At 39.7% G+C, this 19,301-nt stretch overlaps 1 protein-coding gene across 1 annotated transcript; it reads left to right on the top strand.

Moving 5' to 3' along the window:
* Window positions 1–650: 650 nt before the first annotated feature.
* MEMO1 (mediator of cell motility 1) lies at window positions 651–14,234 on the top strand. Its single transcript, XM_009707518.1, has 6 exons — window positions 651–717; window positions 2,643–2,755; window positions 4,143–4,254; window positions 6,569–6,645; window positions 12,672–12,776; window positions 14,103–14,234. The coding sequence occupies exons 1-6, from the start codon at window positions 651–653 to the stop codon at window positions 14,232–14,234; spliced, it is 606 nt and encodes a 201-aa protein (XP_009705820.1).
* The last annotated feature ends 5,067 nt before the right edge of the window (window positions 14,235–19,301 follow it).

The following is a 19,301-nucleotide window of genomic DNA, read 5'->3' as shown; positions in this document are numbered from 1 at the left end:
GTAGTCAGAATAACTGAATGTTCTTGGAGTGCACACAGGAACGCAGGTCAAGACAGGGATAGGAAATGATAAAGCGTGTATCCCATTCTCTGCGGTAAAAGCTACCATGCTGTGTTCCACTCCTTTCCTTCTGCCCATTCGTTCTAGTCCTGAGGTATTCTTCTTCAATGACGGAGCATTTTTATTCTCTCTTTATCTGCTGTAACGTGTAGTTCTCTCTTTGCCAGACCCCTCTACTGTCATCCTATTCAGTTACTGGCACGTGGTTCGAAGAGCTTTCTCCAGCAGCTTGCTATTCCCTTGTCCGCTGGCTGCACTCTTAGCATTATCATGAGCTTCTGATGATACGTGGTTGTGTGGTCTGCCTGCTAGTGTCTTTGACAAGTAACGAAAGGTGCTTTGATCTGGAGGCTTCCTTACCAACTTTCAAGTAAATGGTCAATGATAGTTCTTCAAGAAATGCATCTCTTGTACATTCAGTACTGCAACGGTGCTCTCCAGCGCTTTCAGGAGTTGATTTTTGGATCACTCTTATTATTTCTAGCTCATTGGGGACAAATAATATTTAAGATGTTAACATTTAATAGCAATATCAACATAATTAAGATGTTAAACAATATTTAGCATTTTGTACACCTTGATTTGCAGCCATGCAGGATATACCTATTGTGGATCCTGTGCAGCCCATGCTTACAAACAAGTGGATCCTAATATTACGTAAGTATTGAAGTTTTTCTTTACAAAGTGTAAGACAATGTCATTGTAGTTCTCTGGAGATGTTCTTTTTACATTCTTACACCTTGAAGTACTCAAATTTTAATTTTGTACTCTTTTTAGTCTTTTGTGCATCCCTTCTAGAAGTTTTAGCATCACAAATGTTCAAATCTTTTGGATGTTACAGAAGGAAAAAATAATGTAGTACTGTTGAAATTGAAAATTTCGGAAAAAGCAGTATTTTCAAAAATCATTGGTAACTAACTTTTTAGAAGGGAGGGATTAAAGGTGTTCTTTTTGCAGGTAATAACGTTTAATTTACTTTATTGCTTGACATTCCACTGCTTTTATAAAAGCCCAAGCTAAGTTGTTTTTTACTGGTAACAGGGTGTCTTTGTTTATTTTTTTGTCTTGTTTTTGTTGGGAGGTTTGGTTTGGTTTTTAGGTATGTTAAAATATTTGATCATGATTCTGCATTGGTTTTTCAGTGCAGGATTATGGGCTGAACGTTACCAGGATTCTCTTCTGCTGTGGAGAAAGTGACCAGTGTGTGTATATAATATTTGAAGTCAGTGAAAGTTACTTGTAATAATTTTAAATGGACTTGTGTTTCTAACAGCAGGACAGTTTAAAAAAAGAAAAATTAAAACAAAACCTAAACCAACACAGTACTGTAGCCTGTGCCTGCTTCTGAAAGTATGAATCCAGTTATTCTAGGTTAAAGGAATATAGTTCTTATGTGTTCTGCTGACTGCAATGTTTTTTTAAATGACAAAAATTTAAAACATGTCCAGTGTTTACTCAAAGTATGTATTTTGCAATGTTAATATAAGAACTAGTTATGTCTGTCAGTTGCTTATGAGATAACATGTTGTAATGCTCTCCAAAGACAGTGGTTTTGATTCTTTCTAAACTATTGTAAAAGTGAAGATAACTAGTTTCTCTAAAATTTCTAGAACCAGGTACATTCCCCAGGTTCAGCATCATGGAGTTGATTGAACTTTCTGGATCATTTGCTATTTGACCATATAGGATGTTTAGAATTCATCTTTCAGCTGAATTGTTGCATGTTTGGATATTTTGTTTTTATGAGCTCTGTAAAAAGTTTTAGTATTTTAGTATAGGTTGCTATAGCACTCCATGTAAGGGGGGAAAAAAAAAAAATCTTTGCATGTCTCCTACCCCTTTAGTTCAGTGCCAGAAACAAGATGGTATGATCCTGAATCTGAAAAGCTGAATTTCCTATAGGTTTGTTTGGTTGTTTTTCTTTTCTTTAAGTCTTGTGGCAGGAGACACTTAACATCTAATCAAGAGCCAGGAAGTGAAGACTTGATGAAATAACATCGTGATGAGGTGTGAAAGCTTGTAGTATCAGCTAAAGCTCCGAATGTGCAGGTCCAAGTCCCTGTTGTTGATGCAACAGCTGGATAAAAACAGCATTTGAGAATGACTTAAATTTGAACTTGGTGAAATCTGAAGTAAGGGTAATCAAGTAAATAAGTGAACAGCTCTGAATAGATGATGAATCCATAGCCCTCATTTGAGGGCATATACCTGGAGTTGTTGAACTGAAGGTTGTGTTGGTCCAAGGAGAGAATCCAAAAATCTGTTCCAAGGGGCTGTAACACATCATTCAGCCTCCAAATGAGTCCAGTCAGAGAGATTTCTAGCTGATGAGTGCCCTCTGATATATAACCTGCCTAAAAGGTTTAAGGCTACGGGAAGCACGATTGAACTGATCTCATGATCACTTCTGAGCTACTGGGCCATGGGTTCATCTGTGGTCTTACACGCAGCAGAGTCAAACTCGATTAGTAACCACCGGAAAGTATCGCTTTGTACCGTTTTTATTAAACTCGTTACTCTAAACCAAGTCTCTGTACAATTGCAGTTGTCTAAATTGTGGGCTTTTGTGTTAATTGTTGTAGCCGAAAAATTTTCATTCTTGGGCCTTCCCATCACGTGCCCCTTTCCCGATGTGCACTTTCCAGTGTGGACATTTATAGAACGCCTCTGTATGATCTCCGAATTGACCAAAAGAGTAAGTGCATGATAAAGCTTACATCTTGAAGGTTGCTGAGGCTTGGGTGTTAACTGTGGTACTGCAGCGTTGAGGACTCTCTTCTTGTTGGGCACTGCACTGCTTTTAAGCGGCATACATGTATAAATCTGGTTTTTACCGCAATGAAAGCGAACTTCTGAAAGAGCCTGGTGGTTGCAGGCATTGCTATATTATAACCTTACTGTCTCTCTTGCTCCTGCAAGTAAAGAATTCTCAATCTTTGTTTATCATTTCCATTATAAGCGTGTGCCTCTTGACAGTGATCTTTAAAAGGGATCTCAAAATTAAAAGGTGTTACATTTGAAGAATATCCCACTACAGACCTCTTCCATTATTCTGTGAAGTATTTTGTCTGCAAAAAGAAGATAGTGCTTTAGTTGGTTTGAGTTTATTTCTAGTGGAAGAATAATAGAGGAACAGATAGCTGCTTCTGTTTGGATGCATTATTGCATGTAACTTTTTTTTTAAACTGGCAGAGTACCTACAGAACTTAAAAACTATTAGTCTGTGAAATACCAGTCTTTCAGACTAAGCTGGAAGGTGCGATGAAGACAAACTTGATATTTTGACTTGGATGTGTTCTGAGGTATACCTAAACAATGCAGTGTCTTTTTCAGAAGGGCTCATTAGCACAGAGGTATTGCTATTTCATCATGAGTGGGATCAAGCAAGCCAGTTCAGGCTTTCTACATAGTGCCTGCAGAAATTCCTTGGGTAACAAATGTTTTGGTTTCTGTAGAACTCCTTTATGGAGTGGAGAAGGAGGCACAGCCCCACATCGAATTCTGCAGCCAGGGGAGAGTTTTCAAAACGTAGAGATGACTCTGCGTACCACCAAATGCACTTGAGAGTAGAAAAGATAACTTACAAATGTGGATTACTTGATCAGTTTTCGCTGTCTCTAGATTTCATGATTCAGTTAATAATAAATTATGTTAAATAGTAACACATCCACAATAGCTTAACTGATCAGCAATTTCTTTTTTTTTTTTTTTTTTTTAAACATTTGATGGTGTAGTTTGTGAAAATCAGAATTCAGTGACTGGGCAAATGCATGCATATTGTCAAATGTGTTTTATTTGTGTTACTTAGGTTTTCAGTTATGATACAAAATTTTTCTCAATACACTAACAAGGTCACAGATTTAACACACTTATTTTGTAAACAGAATCAGTTATGTTTGTATCTTAATGACTTGAACATAAATTTTAATCCTGAATTTATTTAAAAACAAGCAGTTTATGGTGACAGCCCTTGGAGGCAAGTAATTTGTTATAGGGGGCTTGTTCTGATAAAGATGCACTGTAGCTTGCTTTACAGTGTTTAACAAAAAAAGTAGTAAAAATTAATCTTTAATTCATTTCAGTTTATGGAGAATTGTGGAAGACTGGAATGTTTGAGCGTATGTCCCTACAGACAGATGAAGACGAACACAGTATTGAAATGCATTTGCCTTATACTGCTAAAGCCATGGAAAGGTACTAGGGCTCATTACTACTACTACAAGAACGAGCATGATGTGCATTAAATGTTTGGACTCCCTGTGAAGTGCAGCAGGAAGTAATACTACCCTTTATGGTATATAATACCCTATACGGTGTATAATGCTCGCGCTCCCCCACCCCTCAATAACCGTTTTGGGGAGGAGAGGGTCCGAGACTAGGATTAGTTGCTGTGATAGAAACTGTGAGCAGAGCAAACGCCTAAATGATGAAATTGGAACACCCCTTATAAACAAGTTGGTATGTTTATATTGACTGAGTCAAGTTAGTATTAGACATGCTTTCATAAATCTTTCTCAAGAGCTTCTTTTTTTTTTTTTTTTTTTTAAAATTTTCACAAGACACCTCTGAAAGAAGTTAAAATACTATTAACGGTTCTCTGCGGGATTTTAAATTTGTTTGGATCCTTAATACTGATTTTGAATTCAGGGTTCTGTTTACACCTGCTGTTTCAGATGAGTACTTTGAATAATTTTTCTGTAAAAGTGATAATTTTTGTCAATTTATGGTGAGCAGGCCATGAGAGTAGCTTTTTTTTTTTTTTTTTTTTTAACTTTTCTTCCGTAGTGTTTGTAATTTTCCCTGGAGTATCAGCATACATCTGGGTGCTATCTTGAGCATTTTCATTTACGTTGGAAAATTACCCAACGTTTGTGCAGCATCTATACAGGGAGAATTTCATTCTTACTTTATTGTCGGTTTCATTGTGTGTCTTTTTTCTTTTGTTTTTTTTTTTTTTTTTAAATTTGCCTGGTGTTTTCACTTTGCAGCAAACACAAATACTGTTTTGGGGGGATTTCTTTTCTGAAAGTGAAGCGGTTTCAGGTTCAGAAACAACTTGCTAATATGACCTTACCAAATTAACTGTACCTTCGATTCAATAGTGCCCTTTTAAAACGTTCTGCAATTTCAGTTAGCAAGCCCTGAAAAAACTTCAGATGTTACTTGAATTACAACCTCTTTTCTTTTGCTTATAAGCCATAAGGATGAGTTTACTATTATTCCTGTGTTGGTCGGAGCACTGAGTGAGTCAAAAGAGCAGGAATTTGGAAAACTCTTCAGTAAATACCTAGCTGATCCTAGTAACCTCTTTGTGGTTTCTTCTGACTTTTGCCATTGGGGTAAGTTTCACATCTCTTCATTATAACAGTATGATGAGTATTGTGTAGTGATTTTTCAAATAATGTATTTTATTCAACATTTTAACTTCTGGTAAATGTATCTTTGAAACGTAAATGCCTTTGTAAAGCTAAAAAAGGATTTTTCTTTTTCTAATCTGGAACAACAGATGAAAAATATTAATGTGGTAATGTGTTCTCAGCGTAGTGGAGGAAATATGTGGTGAAGGTGTGTGGGTTTATGTGCATCTCTTTACTGTCGCAATGAAATAAGTCTCTGGAGTTTCTTGCTCTTTTTACTCTTCTTTTAAGCACCTCAAAGCAACTTGCAAAACTGATTAGCTAAAAATTCACTGGACATGGCAACGTCCCTCTGACGGAAATAAGTTTTGTACGTTTTACTGCTGGGTAAGATAGCAAAGGGAGTATTTATGCCAATTCACCAGAGCTATCCCAGTTCGTCTTGGTGGCAGAGCTCTAAAGACTCCAGAAGCCTTGACTTCTGTCCTGCTTTAACACTTTATTTTTCTTTTAAGTGTGATAATAGCTGGGAAAGGGGCTGCTTCAGAAAGATACGTTTTATGTTACACAACAGACCTTCTTCCCTTTTTTTCATTGTCATCTTTGGTCAAGTTATGTAATTAAGTGCATATTTTACTCATCTTTGAATTGTTGACTAGGTGGAGGTATGTAAGAATGACCTGGGTTCTGCTGTGGCTAATGAACCATCTAGAACTGTTCATTGAATGTTCATGAACTTTTTCTTTTAACCTTCATTTACTGTGGGTATTGTTGTGCAAGCAGAAGTAGCCTGACTCCAGGGTTGACTTTGTCAAGAGGGGTAGCGAAATGAAATGTTGCTTTGCTTTTTTAATTTATGGAATTGGATTCCAAGGCAATAACAGGCAATTAATAAGTGATACTGCAGTGTCAGTTCTACATAGTAGGCTTTTCTTTAGGAATATAGCTGCCCGTCATGTATTTTTTACTTCGCTTCTGGGCTGCTACTTTGACGATTGCCCTAGAATTTCCTCAGTGGAGCTATAAAAGTATAAAATAAATGAAGATTACAACTTTACAAATATTATAGTTTCAATTATTTAGTAAGTACTAGGGAGTGTTTTAGCTACGATTTTTCCCTTTTTTATTTTATACATGATTTTTGTTTCAAGGTCAGAGGTTCCGTTACAGTTACTATGATGAATCCCAAGGAGAAATTTATAGATCCATTGAGCACCTAGATAAAATGGTAAGTTTTCAGATTTGGTGGAACTAACTAACAGATTTCTCCTGTACATTACATTTCTTTGAACACTTTAGAAATTTCTCTAACAAAATATTGTAGACTAGCTGTTTTATTGAATGTATACTTTTCCTTTGTTTACCACAATAAGAACTCAGCTGTTGTTCTTGGCTAGTATCCTCCGATTTACTGACTGCGCGCAGTATATTGCGGGTATAATCTAGTAAGCATAATTTATGAGAGTAAATGCATGTTCACGTACCTAAAATGCCGTAGTGGAATGTAATTCCTGTCCACATAACCTCTTATGTTCTCGAGAAGCCATAAGAATTATGAATAGAGTATTGTGGTAGTTCAGGCTTGATAGCTATGAAGCCTGCGTATCGAAACAGCGTTGTGATTATGCTAATGGTTTCAGCAGCATGCGTTTTGAGGAGGAAAGGCTGTAGGGGATCGCGCTGGTCAGGAAAACAAAAGTCACCATTTCCTTGGGAGTAGTCTTCCTGCTGCCCCTGACTCTGCGGTCGGTGGTGGGGAAAAGCGGTAGACCACACTTCGTTTTGGGTCTGGCAAACGGCCATAAGGAATGCTAAATATCTAAAGATCGTGATGCCAATTATGTCGCACTTTCTTTGCAGTCACAGGAGCCAAGGTTTTCTTTTTAAATGAAAAAAATGTGTTAATGTTCAAGACTATTCTTAAGGCACAGAATAGAATTCCTTCTTCCGGAAATACGTAACCTTAAAATTTGTTTTAAAACTGTTTGGATCATTTATGTAACTTCTGTAAAATCTGTCAGAAGAGGGAACTGTTGTTGTTCAGGGCATGTTGATTTTTTTCCTTGTCTTGAAGGAATAAATCCTATCTGCTGTAGAGATCTCTGGAGCTCTTTGCTTTGTGTATCCGTATTAACCTCTTTGTTTTTTCCACTACTCATTGCTGGAATGGAAACAGTAAATAATTCGCCTTCATTCTATTTATCCCATTTTTAATAATTCTTGTTGTCAGTTGAGAGGTTTCTCTATAAAGACAAGTGTTTTTCTGCCGAGTCCCAGGGTTTGCAGCTGTGAGTGTTCTTGCAGGCGAGCACGCTAAGGTGCATTGGGAAACGTTCGTTTCCCCTTGTTGGGTCCTGTGGTGAAAGCGTGTAGAGACTGGGCTTGGGCATTTAATTACTTTTAGCGAATACACTGCTGTACCAACTCTTTCTTTTGGTAGTTATTCAGCCAAAAGGAAACGACATTTTTGATAACACTGAAAATGATGTCTGCTGTTTAATAACTATGAAAATACTTTTTCAATTTTAACTGGGAAACTAAATGTGCTGCGTAGCAGTATACTGTGGTTATTTTTTGCCTGTTTATATCGTGCTCTACGGGACCGCATGACTGTATTCAAAGTCTGTAACAGAGTAGGTTTTGCTTTTGGTGAATTTCAGAAATTTCTTTTTAGCAGTATTGTGGGTACACTTGGGACGCTATCCACAATGCCACAAAGATCTCCCTGTTACATTTCTCCAGCTTTTGGAAGGAGTTTATTTAATTTTATATGCCCCACTCAGCTACTTCTTGTTTCCTTAGATAAGTATTGAATTTTTTAATGTCATTTGGCGTGCTAAAGAGATTTGTATTGTTGTAAGCAGTAGGCCTCTCCACAGAGAAAATAGCATTAAGATAGAGACAAAACTGTACTAAAACCATCAGAGGTTTTAACCTCTGCTATTACTGGCCCAATAATTTTATTTTATTAAGCAGTCAGCTGAGCGTTGTGTAAGCAGGAAGATATTCTGGGTTAAGATGAAATTACTTTTCCTTAGAAACGGCCTTGTGGGAGGACGATGGTCTCTTCCTTATTTAGTCTGGACCTTAAGTACAGATGCACGATGATTTTCCTGGCTCGTGCGTAAGCAACGCTAAACGCTTTGGGCATTGAAGATTTACTAACCTGGTAACTTCGGTGAGAAATTTTATTTGCCATGATTTTAAGTTAGAGCCCTTAGACTCCAGCATAGAGAAAAAATAGAGAGTAGTAAATATTGCTGCGCAGACCATGGTTTCTCGGAGGTAGCTCTTTGTGTGAGCGGTGTTACCTGGGGTTCCACGGTGCACCTTGTGAAGGGACGGTGAAAGGAGTAAACAGACCTGTGGTGAATTGGGGTACCTCAGGGACCACTCCTCAAATGAGGAGTTAAAACTGAGCAGCCCATGCGCACTAATTTATTTGTATAATCATAACCTGATACCTACCGTCTTTTCAAATGAAAGTGAGGGAGTGATCTGTAAAACATCATTGAAGAGTAATTGGTTTTTGATTATAACTAGCCAGAAAACACGGACTGCTCGCTTCAGTCGTCACTGCCAGATTGCTCATTCCATATCTGTATGTGGGACGTTACGCCTCGCTGGAGTCCATAGGAGGTTCTGTTGCCCTGAACGCCGAGGCAGGCTGTGAGGAGAGCTGTGCCGGAACAGCCAGCGCTGGTTGTGCAGGAGCCGTGCGCAGCCCGGGCGGCTGTAAGGAATGCTGAATTCTGGTGACTTCGGCAGTGCCGCTCCTGTGTGCCAGAACCTTCCACAGGGCTCCAGCTCGGGAAGGCTTCTTCACTTGGGAGTAGTTAGGTGTGGGCAGCGGGTCAAGGGAGGTTCTCCTCCCGCTCTGCTCTGCCCCGGGGAGGCCACACCTGGAGTGCTGGGTCCAGCTCTGGGCTCCCCAGTTCAAGAGAGACAAGGAACTACTGGAGAGTGCAGCGGAGGGCAACAATGATGGTGAGGGGACTGGAGCATCTCCCTGATGAGGAAAGGCTGAGGGCACTGGGTCTGCCCAGCCGGGAGAAGAGCAGACTGAGAGGGGATCTCATCGATGCTTATAAATCCCTTAAGGGGGGTGTCAAGGGGATGGGGCCAGACTCTTGTCAGCGGTGCCCAGCGACAGGTTAAGGGGCAACGGGCACAGACCGAAACTCAGGCAGTTCCACCTGAACAGGAGCCGGTGAGGGGGGCCGAGCCCTGGCACAGGCTGCCCAGAGAGGCTTTGGGGTCTCCTTCTCTGGAGATAGTCAAAACCCACCTGGACGTGACCCTGTGCAGCTGCTGTAGGTGACCCTGCTTTGGCAGGGGTTGGACTGGGGGATCTCCAGAGGGCCCTGCCAGCCCCCACCAGTCCGTGGTTCAGTGACAGTGCAAGACCAGGACTCCCTGCTCTCTCTGGGCCCGGCCAGTAGTGTTCCTCTTGGCTATCTTCCAGTCCGAGCGACTCGTCCATGCAAAGACAGTTGGAATGGCTAGTGCTAAGACCAAGTTTGTGGCTCCTTCCATAACTGTGCTACTAGTTTATATTTTTCTAAGTGTGAAGGAGCAGCTGAAGTAACTGATTGCAAACTTGATCTTGACTAGCCAAAGGGTTTTTGGAGTATAGTATAGAATAAGCTTGTGGGTTGGTTTTGGTTTGGGTTTTGCTTTGATGGTTTTTGTTTGTTTGTTTTTTTGGTGAGCTTGTAGATACTTGATAGTGTAGGTGATTATATTTAAGAATGTAACTGCTTTTAATCATATTAAGCATACTGTGCTAGGATATTGTTGATGCCATTTATCGTGTCTGGTTGAGATACAGAATTCCTGTGTGGTGCCATAATAACCGTGTGATAAACTGCAAAACTGTTTGATGCTTTGCATTTTTATCATGTGGGTTTTGTCATGTATTTTGAATCTTTTTCTAAACCATGCTTGGCTGAGTTATTCTGAATACTGAAAAGTATTAGCTCCGTACTTCTGCTTTTTAGCAAAATAAAACACAACCTGACAAAAACATTTGTTTTGTTCAACACTATTTTAGATTGAGAAACAAGCTTGGTAGTCTTTGCTCCTCTGCCACAACGATTTTCAAATCCGAAAGACTGAAAAGTTCAGTACAGCTCAATGCTTATAGGATATGTGTTTCCTATGGATTTTTTCCAATCTGTGATGTATGGAGCTCTGTTAGTATTTGCTGGGATGAACTGCATAGCTCTAAATGTTTTGCAGTGCCGAACTGTGTGTTGAAACAAGTTTCCTAGGCATTCTGATAAATCCATGTCCGTTCATGTGAGACAAATGCTCAAATGCCTCTGCCCAGTATGTTCCAGGGACTTACAGCTGTAAAATGAGTCTCTCAACTGAGCAGCCATTTTCATTTTTTGAAAAGTCATGAAAAGGTTTACAAATGGATAAAATAATTCTTAGGAGCTCTTCAGAATCTGAGTAAGTGCCTTATGCATGTTTAGTTTCACTTGAGTATATAGTTAAGTCTGCTTCTGCTTTCTTTAGCTGTGTATTGACATGTACAGTTTACAAGTAAGTGGATGGTTCAAAGACACACTGCTTAAACTTTGGAAATGCAATGGTATCGATGTGATCACTGCTAGTTAGAGAGCAGCTGCCTTTATTGTTTTGGCACTCATTTAGGTTCTGTAGATCTGGAGTGAGTAACAGTTGCAATCACCGGCCAGGGGTCCAAACACCCTCTCCATGACCCTGGAAGAACTGAGCTCTTGCCAGCAATTGGTCAACATAGTTTGGTTTTATTTTTCCATAAAATTTATCTCTGTGAATTCATCTTATGTCTGTTTTTAATTAAAAGTACGCAAAGGTGGTGGTTATGGTTGCTGTTTCCTAATCCTCCCTGACTCTCCTGGGAATCTCCAGCTCCGGTGTTGTAAGCTGTGATCCAGTCTGGTTAACTGGCATATCTGCCCGATCAGCCAACGCCCTTGCGGAGTGTTCAAGAGGTTTCACTCTTGAGGTGGAGGTTTCAGACAGGCTGACTGCTTCCTGCATCGGGATTTCTCCTTTTATCACCCGCATTTTCTGAGACAATTGCAGAAACCTGAGGAGAAATTACTCTCTTGCTGATACCAAACTCCCATTGTGTCCATGCAGAGTGTATGGGTTTTTTCCAGCGTCTAAGGAAAACCTTCCTGTTTCATCAGCTACACGTTAGGAGCACAGCTATGTGTCTTACTGACTTAGGGAGTGTCTGGAGCTCGATTACCTGGTTGAAGGGAATTAATTGTTTTCAGAGGAAGGAAAAACACAAGAGGATGGAGTCTAATGCAGGCAAAATAGCAGAGCCGTGATAAAACCCAGACAATAATTGGTTTAGACTTGCTTTAAACTACTTTACTTTGTATTTGATCTGCTCTGTGGGAGGGGGTAAGAGTAGGCTGTATCTAGAGTTGTAGGATTCTTTTTGCTTTTAACAATGCAAATGGTTGTATATGTGGAAGGTGTTGTTTTCCATACGTGTGCTGGTTTTCATAGTATGACTCCATGGGATCATGGATCTCACTGTGGATGGAGAAAAGGATGTATATATGTCACTGTCTCGTGTAAAGTGGAAGCATCGTCTCCTGGCTCTTATGTTTGTCGTGCACCAACTTTCTAGTGCTTTAGAGATGTTCTGGATCTGCTTTTTATGCTCTGAGCAGATGGCCAGCCTGTTCCCAGATCAACTGCCTTGCATGCCTGATGTGTCTAGGATAAATTACACTTGCTACGTGCTTGAATTGCATGTGTGTATGTTGAGGATTTGTCTAGGGTGTTTGGACATCCAGAAGTCCCAGGCAAGTGCTCAGCCCTGAGCTCTGTTACCAGGGAGAGGAGACGGAGGCAAAACTTCTTCCTGCTTTGCCCTTTTACTAAATCTGTCTGGTTATTGCTGTGCAAAATCCTATGGAAGTAGGGCGCCCTTGGAAGCGGGGATGAGCTAGTCTGCGGGAGGAGCTTTTTTAACATGAGTTTCACTGGCATCTGCGAAGATAGCTTCACAGATCTGTGCATCATTGACAGCTTTGGAAGAGTTCCTGCACTTTTAGTTTGGCAAGGGATGGCAACAAGATGACTACAAGCTAGAGCTCACGTGCTGAGGTTCCCTTGATACCCTTGATGCAAAGTAGAGGTTTTTTCCTCCTGGAGTATTCTGCATTGTCATAAATAGGTGAAGTATAAACACCTGCTTATGAATGTGTGAAGTAATCATTGCTATCGATTCTTTTTCAGGGTATGAGCATTATAGAGCAGCTAGATCCTGTATCTTTTAGCAATTACTTGAAGAAATACCATAATACAATATGTGGAAGGCATCCTATTGGCGTATTATTAAACGTAAGTAATTTTTGATTTGTTGAAAAATGTAACTTTTAGCAAAATGCTTACATTTCTTTTAAACACAATATTGCTGGAGTATTCCTTAGTTCTAAAATGGCAAGTCTTGAATTAATGTATTTTTCCAAGTGTTCTCAGTTTGGTCTCCTATTTCTGTGTCTTGCATGTAGACAAATGTAAGCTCTTACAAGGGCTGAGGGCGACTTCCCTAAGGGAGATGAGGTACCATGTTCCTTTTGAATTTCAATGAAATACAGTCGTTCACTTTCACTTGGCCCTAAATAAACAAACAAATAAATCCATCTCCCCGAAGAAGTACATACTTACTGTTTTGAATCAGGACTTACAGACATGTATATATTTTCTCCTGTACTGCTATTAGCTAGCTGTTGTGAGTGCCTTGTGATGTCTGGCAGCGTTTTTGAGTTTTGCAAATATGATGAGAGCTTGCCTCTAAGTATTAGTGCAGTGCACCATGAACTCGTAAATCAATGGCAATTAGAATTCAGGTTAACTGGTACTTTTTAGTTACCGTACTCTGCTCTGGCGATGCAGTGCAGACATAAACCTGACTTAACTTGGTTGTCTAAATTGGGTCACAGCTGCTTTACAGCACTGCTGAAGTGCTGCAGATTTGTCATGTTGCCTGAGTGAATCTGACTGTATTTTTACTGTAAGTCAGCTCTGAAACAGGAAGCAGGTTAACCTTTATAAAAGGGAAAATGTAATTCAGTGGAAATGTAGTCTATATGGAGAACATACAGAGGAAGCTTTTAAAGTGGAGCCTGTAAAAGTTTGTATAAGCAATATCAATATTGGGGATGCATGTAGCAAAATTCAGTACTATGACAACTCTGCAGAAATACCCGACTGCTAACCTCAGATAATGATTAGTTTTGCAGTGAATCTGAGCTAAATTCTGCTTATTCACTTTTGCCAGTTACCACACTTTAATAAATTATTTTGGTACATTCTTTTTCCTTAATGGAAGAAATGCAATCTAAAAAGTGTTGGGGATTTTTTCTGTGACATCTGTGTGTCTGTATAAACTCCCTGTGGAACTGAAAGCATTGTTTCTGAAGGATCTATTTTGACAGGTTGTTTTGTATTGCTTTATAGAACTATATGGATGTCCATAGTGCAGTGCAGGGAGTGTCAGTGAATGAAACGGCACAGAAATGGGTTAGGTCCACAAATTACTCAGAGATGCTTATATTATTATGAGAGATGGTGCAAGGGCCTCTGGGAGCAGAGGAGAGGACCGAGATCTAGATGTCAGAATTTCACTGATACCTTTTTTAAACAGCTTTTTTTCCCTCTCTTCAGGCTATCAACGAGCTCCAGAAGAATGGAATGAATATGAGCTTTTCGTTTTTGAATTACGCTCAGTCAAGCCAGTGTCGAAACTGGCAAGACAGCTCAGTGAGTTACGCGGCTGGAGCACTTATGGTCCACTGAACCGCTGAATGCTCAGGGATGGCACCTGCACACACTCTGTAATCGGGGTCCCAGCCTAGCCCTTACAAAGATACAGTCCCTGGTCTTTGGGTATACCGAAACCTCAAACTAATAGAACTCTCTTCTTTTCTAGTAGGTGTAGTCCTTCCTTAGTTTCAACTCATTTAAAAATGCTTTCTTGTTTAGGACAATGGAAGGAAGGCTGGTATTGAAACATTTTGTGATTTTTTGTTTGTTTGTTTGTTTGTTTGTTTTGATTTTTTTTTTTTTTTTTTTTTCCTGAAAAGGTAATGGCTATGAAGGCATGGTGGCAGACAGTCCTTACAAATACAACATGTAAAGCATTTACCATATCCTAAATTTGCACTCTTTGCAGACCTGTGCACATGTACTCAGCTTTCAGGATAGTTTTGCAAGTTGTAAACAGAAAAAGGGGTGGAAGCTTTTTAATAAAAGAAAAAAAAGGAAACAACGCATTTATAAATGATCCTGTATTAGAATATAATAAAACTCCAGTATAGTCAGTTACTACCCATGATGTACAACAGATATCTTCTATTTTAGTTGCTAATAAAGGGCTACACAAACCAAAATAGTCTGATTTAAACTTATTGCTTTGTGTTCTGTATGTGGCTGCTTGTCATTAACATCCTTTATCCTCAGTTCTTATGCTTGATAATTCAGCCATTCTGTAAAATACTTTAGAATGTATTTTATATTCAACATTTGTTATGACTACTTGATTTACGAATTTTTTTATCTTAAATCTGCACTATGAGTTCAGCTGTGCAAAAGAATTTTAAAAACCTTTTGTATATTCTAATTCTTTTTGTTTTACTATTATCTACAAAATAGTATCTTTTAGTATGTGATACAAATTTGTATCAGAAATACACTTTTAATGATTTTTATGCTCAGTTTGATTATTGAAGTGAAATAGATGCAGTATTTTTGTTTGAAATGACTTAAAATTGAAAACAAACAGTAGCTTGAAAACGGTAATTCTTCAAGTATCTTATCAAGTGTTCATAGGCCACAGAAGCCATACAGTGCTAGCTCAAGCAATTATTCCTCAAAGATTTAATTGGGAGGGGAAGGTAAGGTTTCTCTTTTTTTTTTTTTCTTTGACTGTGGGTAGAATTTTTTCATGTTCTTTAAACATCATCACATCTTAAGAGTTCTCAAACTTTCTTCCAGCCAAAATAATGGTGTAATTATTTGAGTTATCATTCCTGAAGACTTCCTTTTGTTCTAATAAGAAATGCAAAGTAGGATGGCAGCACTGGCTCATTATCTAAATGGAGATTTCATTCCCTGATGTTTCACCTGCTCTCAAGCAACCTCCTGGTACATTCAGCTTTTCTGAGAGGCAGAGGGGAATTTCAGAATTCAATTTAGATTATCTTTGAAAGCTGTGGGAATTGCTGCATGCAAAGTCGTCACCTGAAAGACAGACATCTTGGTTATTTTAATAGGAATAAACTTTTGCAAACAGGCACTGCTTGCACCACTTCCATTTTCCTTACCACAGTTGGCCACCGTTTTAGTTAAAACAGGTGAATGCTCCATTTACAAAATGAACTACTTTGCAGATGTTCAGAATCCATCCCAAATGCCAAACTCCTTTGCATGTCTGTTCTTTTAGTTGCCTTCTTGCTCTTCCTTGTTCTTGAAAAGTCTGAGCAGCAGACAGGGAAAACACCTTTCAGATGACTTTTGACAGACCAGCAGGAAGGCTGTGCAGGTAAAGCTGAATTGGTAGCCAGTCTTTACAAATACTTGTCTGACTGTGCCTTATTAAAAAAGTAGTTTGATCATGAAGATTGATTTTTTTTTTTTTTTTTTTTAAATCTTTAGTGAATACAAGTTTAATTAGGACTCAGGTTTCTTTCAGTCTTATGCCAAATGCTTAATGTCATTATTGAAACACGTAGTTAGTTGGAACAGTTAAGTATATACTTTCTCCCTAAGGTAAACGTAGTGATTAGCTCAGAATACAAATGCCTAAGTTGCATCTTCGTTCTGTAAGATAGTTTTAATGAAAACAAAGCATAACTGGAAGAGCTTCAAGGAAGTTGGTCAGGCATTTTGCTCAGCACAATGTTACGAAATACCTTACAGTGAAAGCACTTCACATGTAAACTGTGTAATGTATTTCAAAATAAAGTTTCTAATTAAAATGGGAATTTCTGTGCCTACTAATAATAACCAGCAATGACAGTTCGGAAGCCCACTCAGAAATTTAAAGCTTTGTGAAATCTGCTCTAACTCATAAGGATTTGTTGTAAAAACCCTGTTTGTTGGAAAGCAGAAAATACCCACCTTCAAAGGACTCAATTTTTTTGGCTCTTTTGGTGGGGTTGGAAGGAGTTGACTTCAGTGCTCAGTTTCCTGGTGTGTTGGTTTAAAATGTGTCAGAAAGAAAAGCAAATAATCTCCTGAAAAGATCTTCACTTGAGACTACAGTTTCATTATCTTAGCTGTACCACACATTTTATTCTCACTTGAATATATACATTTGAATATAGCATTTGGGGACAAAGAGTGCCTGGTTTAGACAATATTGAATATTCACAGTCTGCTCACTTTTGTGGCTGTTTCTTCTATGCGTAGGATGATGGAGCTTTGACCACTCTTCTGGTGCAATAAATCCAGCCAGAGACATGATTCTCCTTTTAAAATTTTGGCATTTTAGAGAAACGTTCAATGTGTGAAAGTGTTGATTAAAATACTCCTTTGTTTGTCTCTTCACAAAAGAGCCTTATGGACTTTATTTTTTTTTTTTAAATACTGTCTTTAAAAAGTGCTTTTAAAGTACTGTCTGCTGAGTTTTGAATTCTTCAGCTTAATGTTTTTGACATGGAAATGGAGCAGGAGGTCTTCCACTGCTTCGGGTTTAGATCAGCAGGAGCAGGAGGAAGGGAATGCCTCCCTGGGCATCGATCGGGAGCTGCCTCTGGCTTTGAACCGAGCCCGAGAACGCGTGCCTGGGCGCCCTCAGCACTGCCCCAGTTCCACGGAGCTACTTCAGCTCTCGGCCTTTGGCTTGGCTTGCTTTGTTTATTTTAAAAATCATGGCTTGAGTGGTTGTGATCCAGTGTTGTTATGTGAGGGGAACTCTTGCTCCGGTGCAGTCTCCTTTCTCGGAGCCTGGGGAGATGCCGAGTTTGCCCGAGCAGTTTTCGGCCGAGCTCTTGTTCTCGCCGTTTCCCAGTCAGGGGCTCATTGCTGTGTCGCGGGGGTGCTGGGTATCGCTTGTAGGCTTCACTCTGGAATTTCAAATTGACATTTCAGGTGTTGAAATGGGGGGTTTCTGTTTGACACCTGCACGCGGACTCTCCTGCTACATTGGCCTGTCATTTTGGTGGTCGGTGTAGGGTTTTTCCATTTCACGTTTGGCCTTTTCCCCTTATTCCCTCAGGAAAAATGCTCTCCTCTGCGCCAAAGGAAGCTTTGCTTTCAAATGACATCAGTCACCGTGATTTGCAGTTGTTATTTCCTCGGGCTGAGTTCAGAGCGCTAACTAGCATCTGATCCACTCTCAAAAATTGCCCAAACTATTAACGTTCCTGGAGAAATGTTTAAAGTCCCTCGTATAGGTGACCTTTTACCTTCCTGCTTCCATGAGAAACTTCTGAAAGTAACCCTTGAAGCTAGCCTATGAAAAGATCTTCAGTGTGAAGAAAACCAGAATTTCGGGATCCAGTTTGGCACACCCAAAGATGGGAGACGTTTGGTTCGGGGCCCACGGTGCAGCCAGATGGCCTTTTCAATAGATGGTTGCAAAACATGAGTTGGAATTGGTCTGTAGGGATGAACTGACTTCATTCTTTCAGTAATGCAAAATCTATTGCCTCTATTCTAATTGTCTCCAGAGCTTTTTTTTTTTAATTATTTCAAATTTTTTTTCTTACTTGATTTTGTCCAATTCTGAAAACAATTTGTCCATGCATACTGCAGACAACTTCCAGATGCCTGGTGCCATTGGGGAGTTATTTTCTTCCAGCGTTGGCTGAAAACCCAGCAGTGGCTTCTTCCTGTCTTGCCTGGTACCTACGTAGTACGTGCGTTCCCTCACGCCGGGGTCTGGGACATCTCTGCCGTTGCTTGCACCCTAGGAATGAAAATGCCATGGTAATGATATCTCTAAATTCAGAACGATTACGTCAGTTTGTTTGTGTGTGGGTTTGGGTTTTGGTTGGTTGGGGGTTTGCAGGGTGGGGGGGGTGGTAGAGGCTTGGATCTTTTTAGAAAAGGCAGAGAAATGAGGAGAATGGGCATAGATGGGGAAGAAAATAGTTGTTTTTCCAATTTCATGTCAGCAACTGTTCTGCTCTCCTGTTTGGGAGCTGACACGCTGCAAAATAGTGTCCCGTGCAGCTGTGGGCTGGAGGCAATGCGTGGTGGGCAGCCTGTCACTGCTCCTTCCGAGAGAAGAAGGGTTGGAGGTGCTCCGTCAAGCGTAGCTCTGTTTGTTGAAGCTCAAGGATGAGAATCCTCTGCTGATGTCTTTAAGTTACAGGTAAATAAAGGTGTCTTGGCCTTTACGCAAAGGTGACAGATGGACCCCCCCAGGTTTCTAAGGCGGTGCATCTGGTTCTCGGTGGATTTCAGAGACGTAAATAATTCTCTCAGCCCTGTGATCTCCATTGACATGGATGTAAATATGTATTCCCTACAAACAGTTCTATATACCTTTTTCAAGGCTTGTGAAACCAAGTTATGTAATTACTGTTTTCAAACAAAAATACACCCTAATTCTAGTAGTTGTATTTAAATCCCATTAAAGAATTTTCCAGAGCCCTCAAACCTGGTGTGAGTGAGGGTGGTAATGAAGCTTTAGACTTCAGTGACAGAGTATCTGCTCTGTATGTGACAAGGACCTAAATGACAAGAGGAATAAAACATTGTGTTAAGCATTAAACTAAGAACTCTCTGAACCGAAACTTCTCAGATCTCTTTTTTTTCTCTAGTGAATTTTAAAACAGTGAGAAATTACTTTCCTGAGCCTGTGACTGCAACTTCACCAGAACTGAAAACAGCAGTGCTCCAGGGTGAAGTCCCTTC

The sequence above is a fragment of the Cariama cristata genome, unplaced genomic scaffold (genome assembly GCF_000690535.1).
Source record: "Cariama cristata isolate BGI_N322 unplaced genomic scaffold, ASM69053v1 scaffold14269, whole genome shotgun sequence".
In the NCBI taxonomy this organism is placed as follows: Eukaryota; Metazoa; Chordata; class Aves; order Cariamiformes; family Cariamidae; genus Cariama; species Cariama cristata.
Note: the sequence above shows the minus strand (reverse complement) of the source record. Positions and strands in the feature narration are given on the sequence as shown.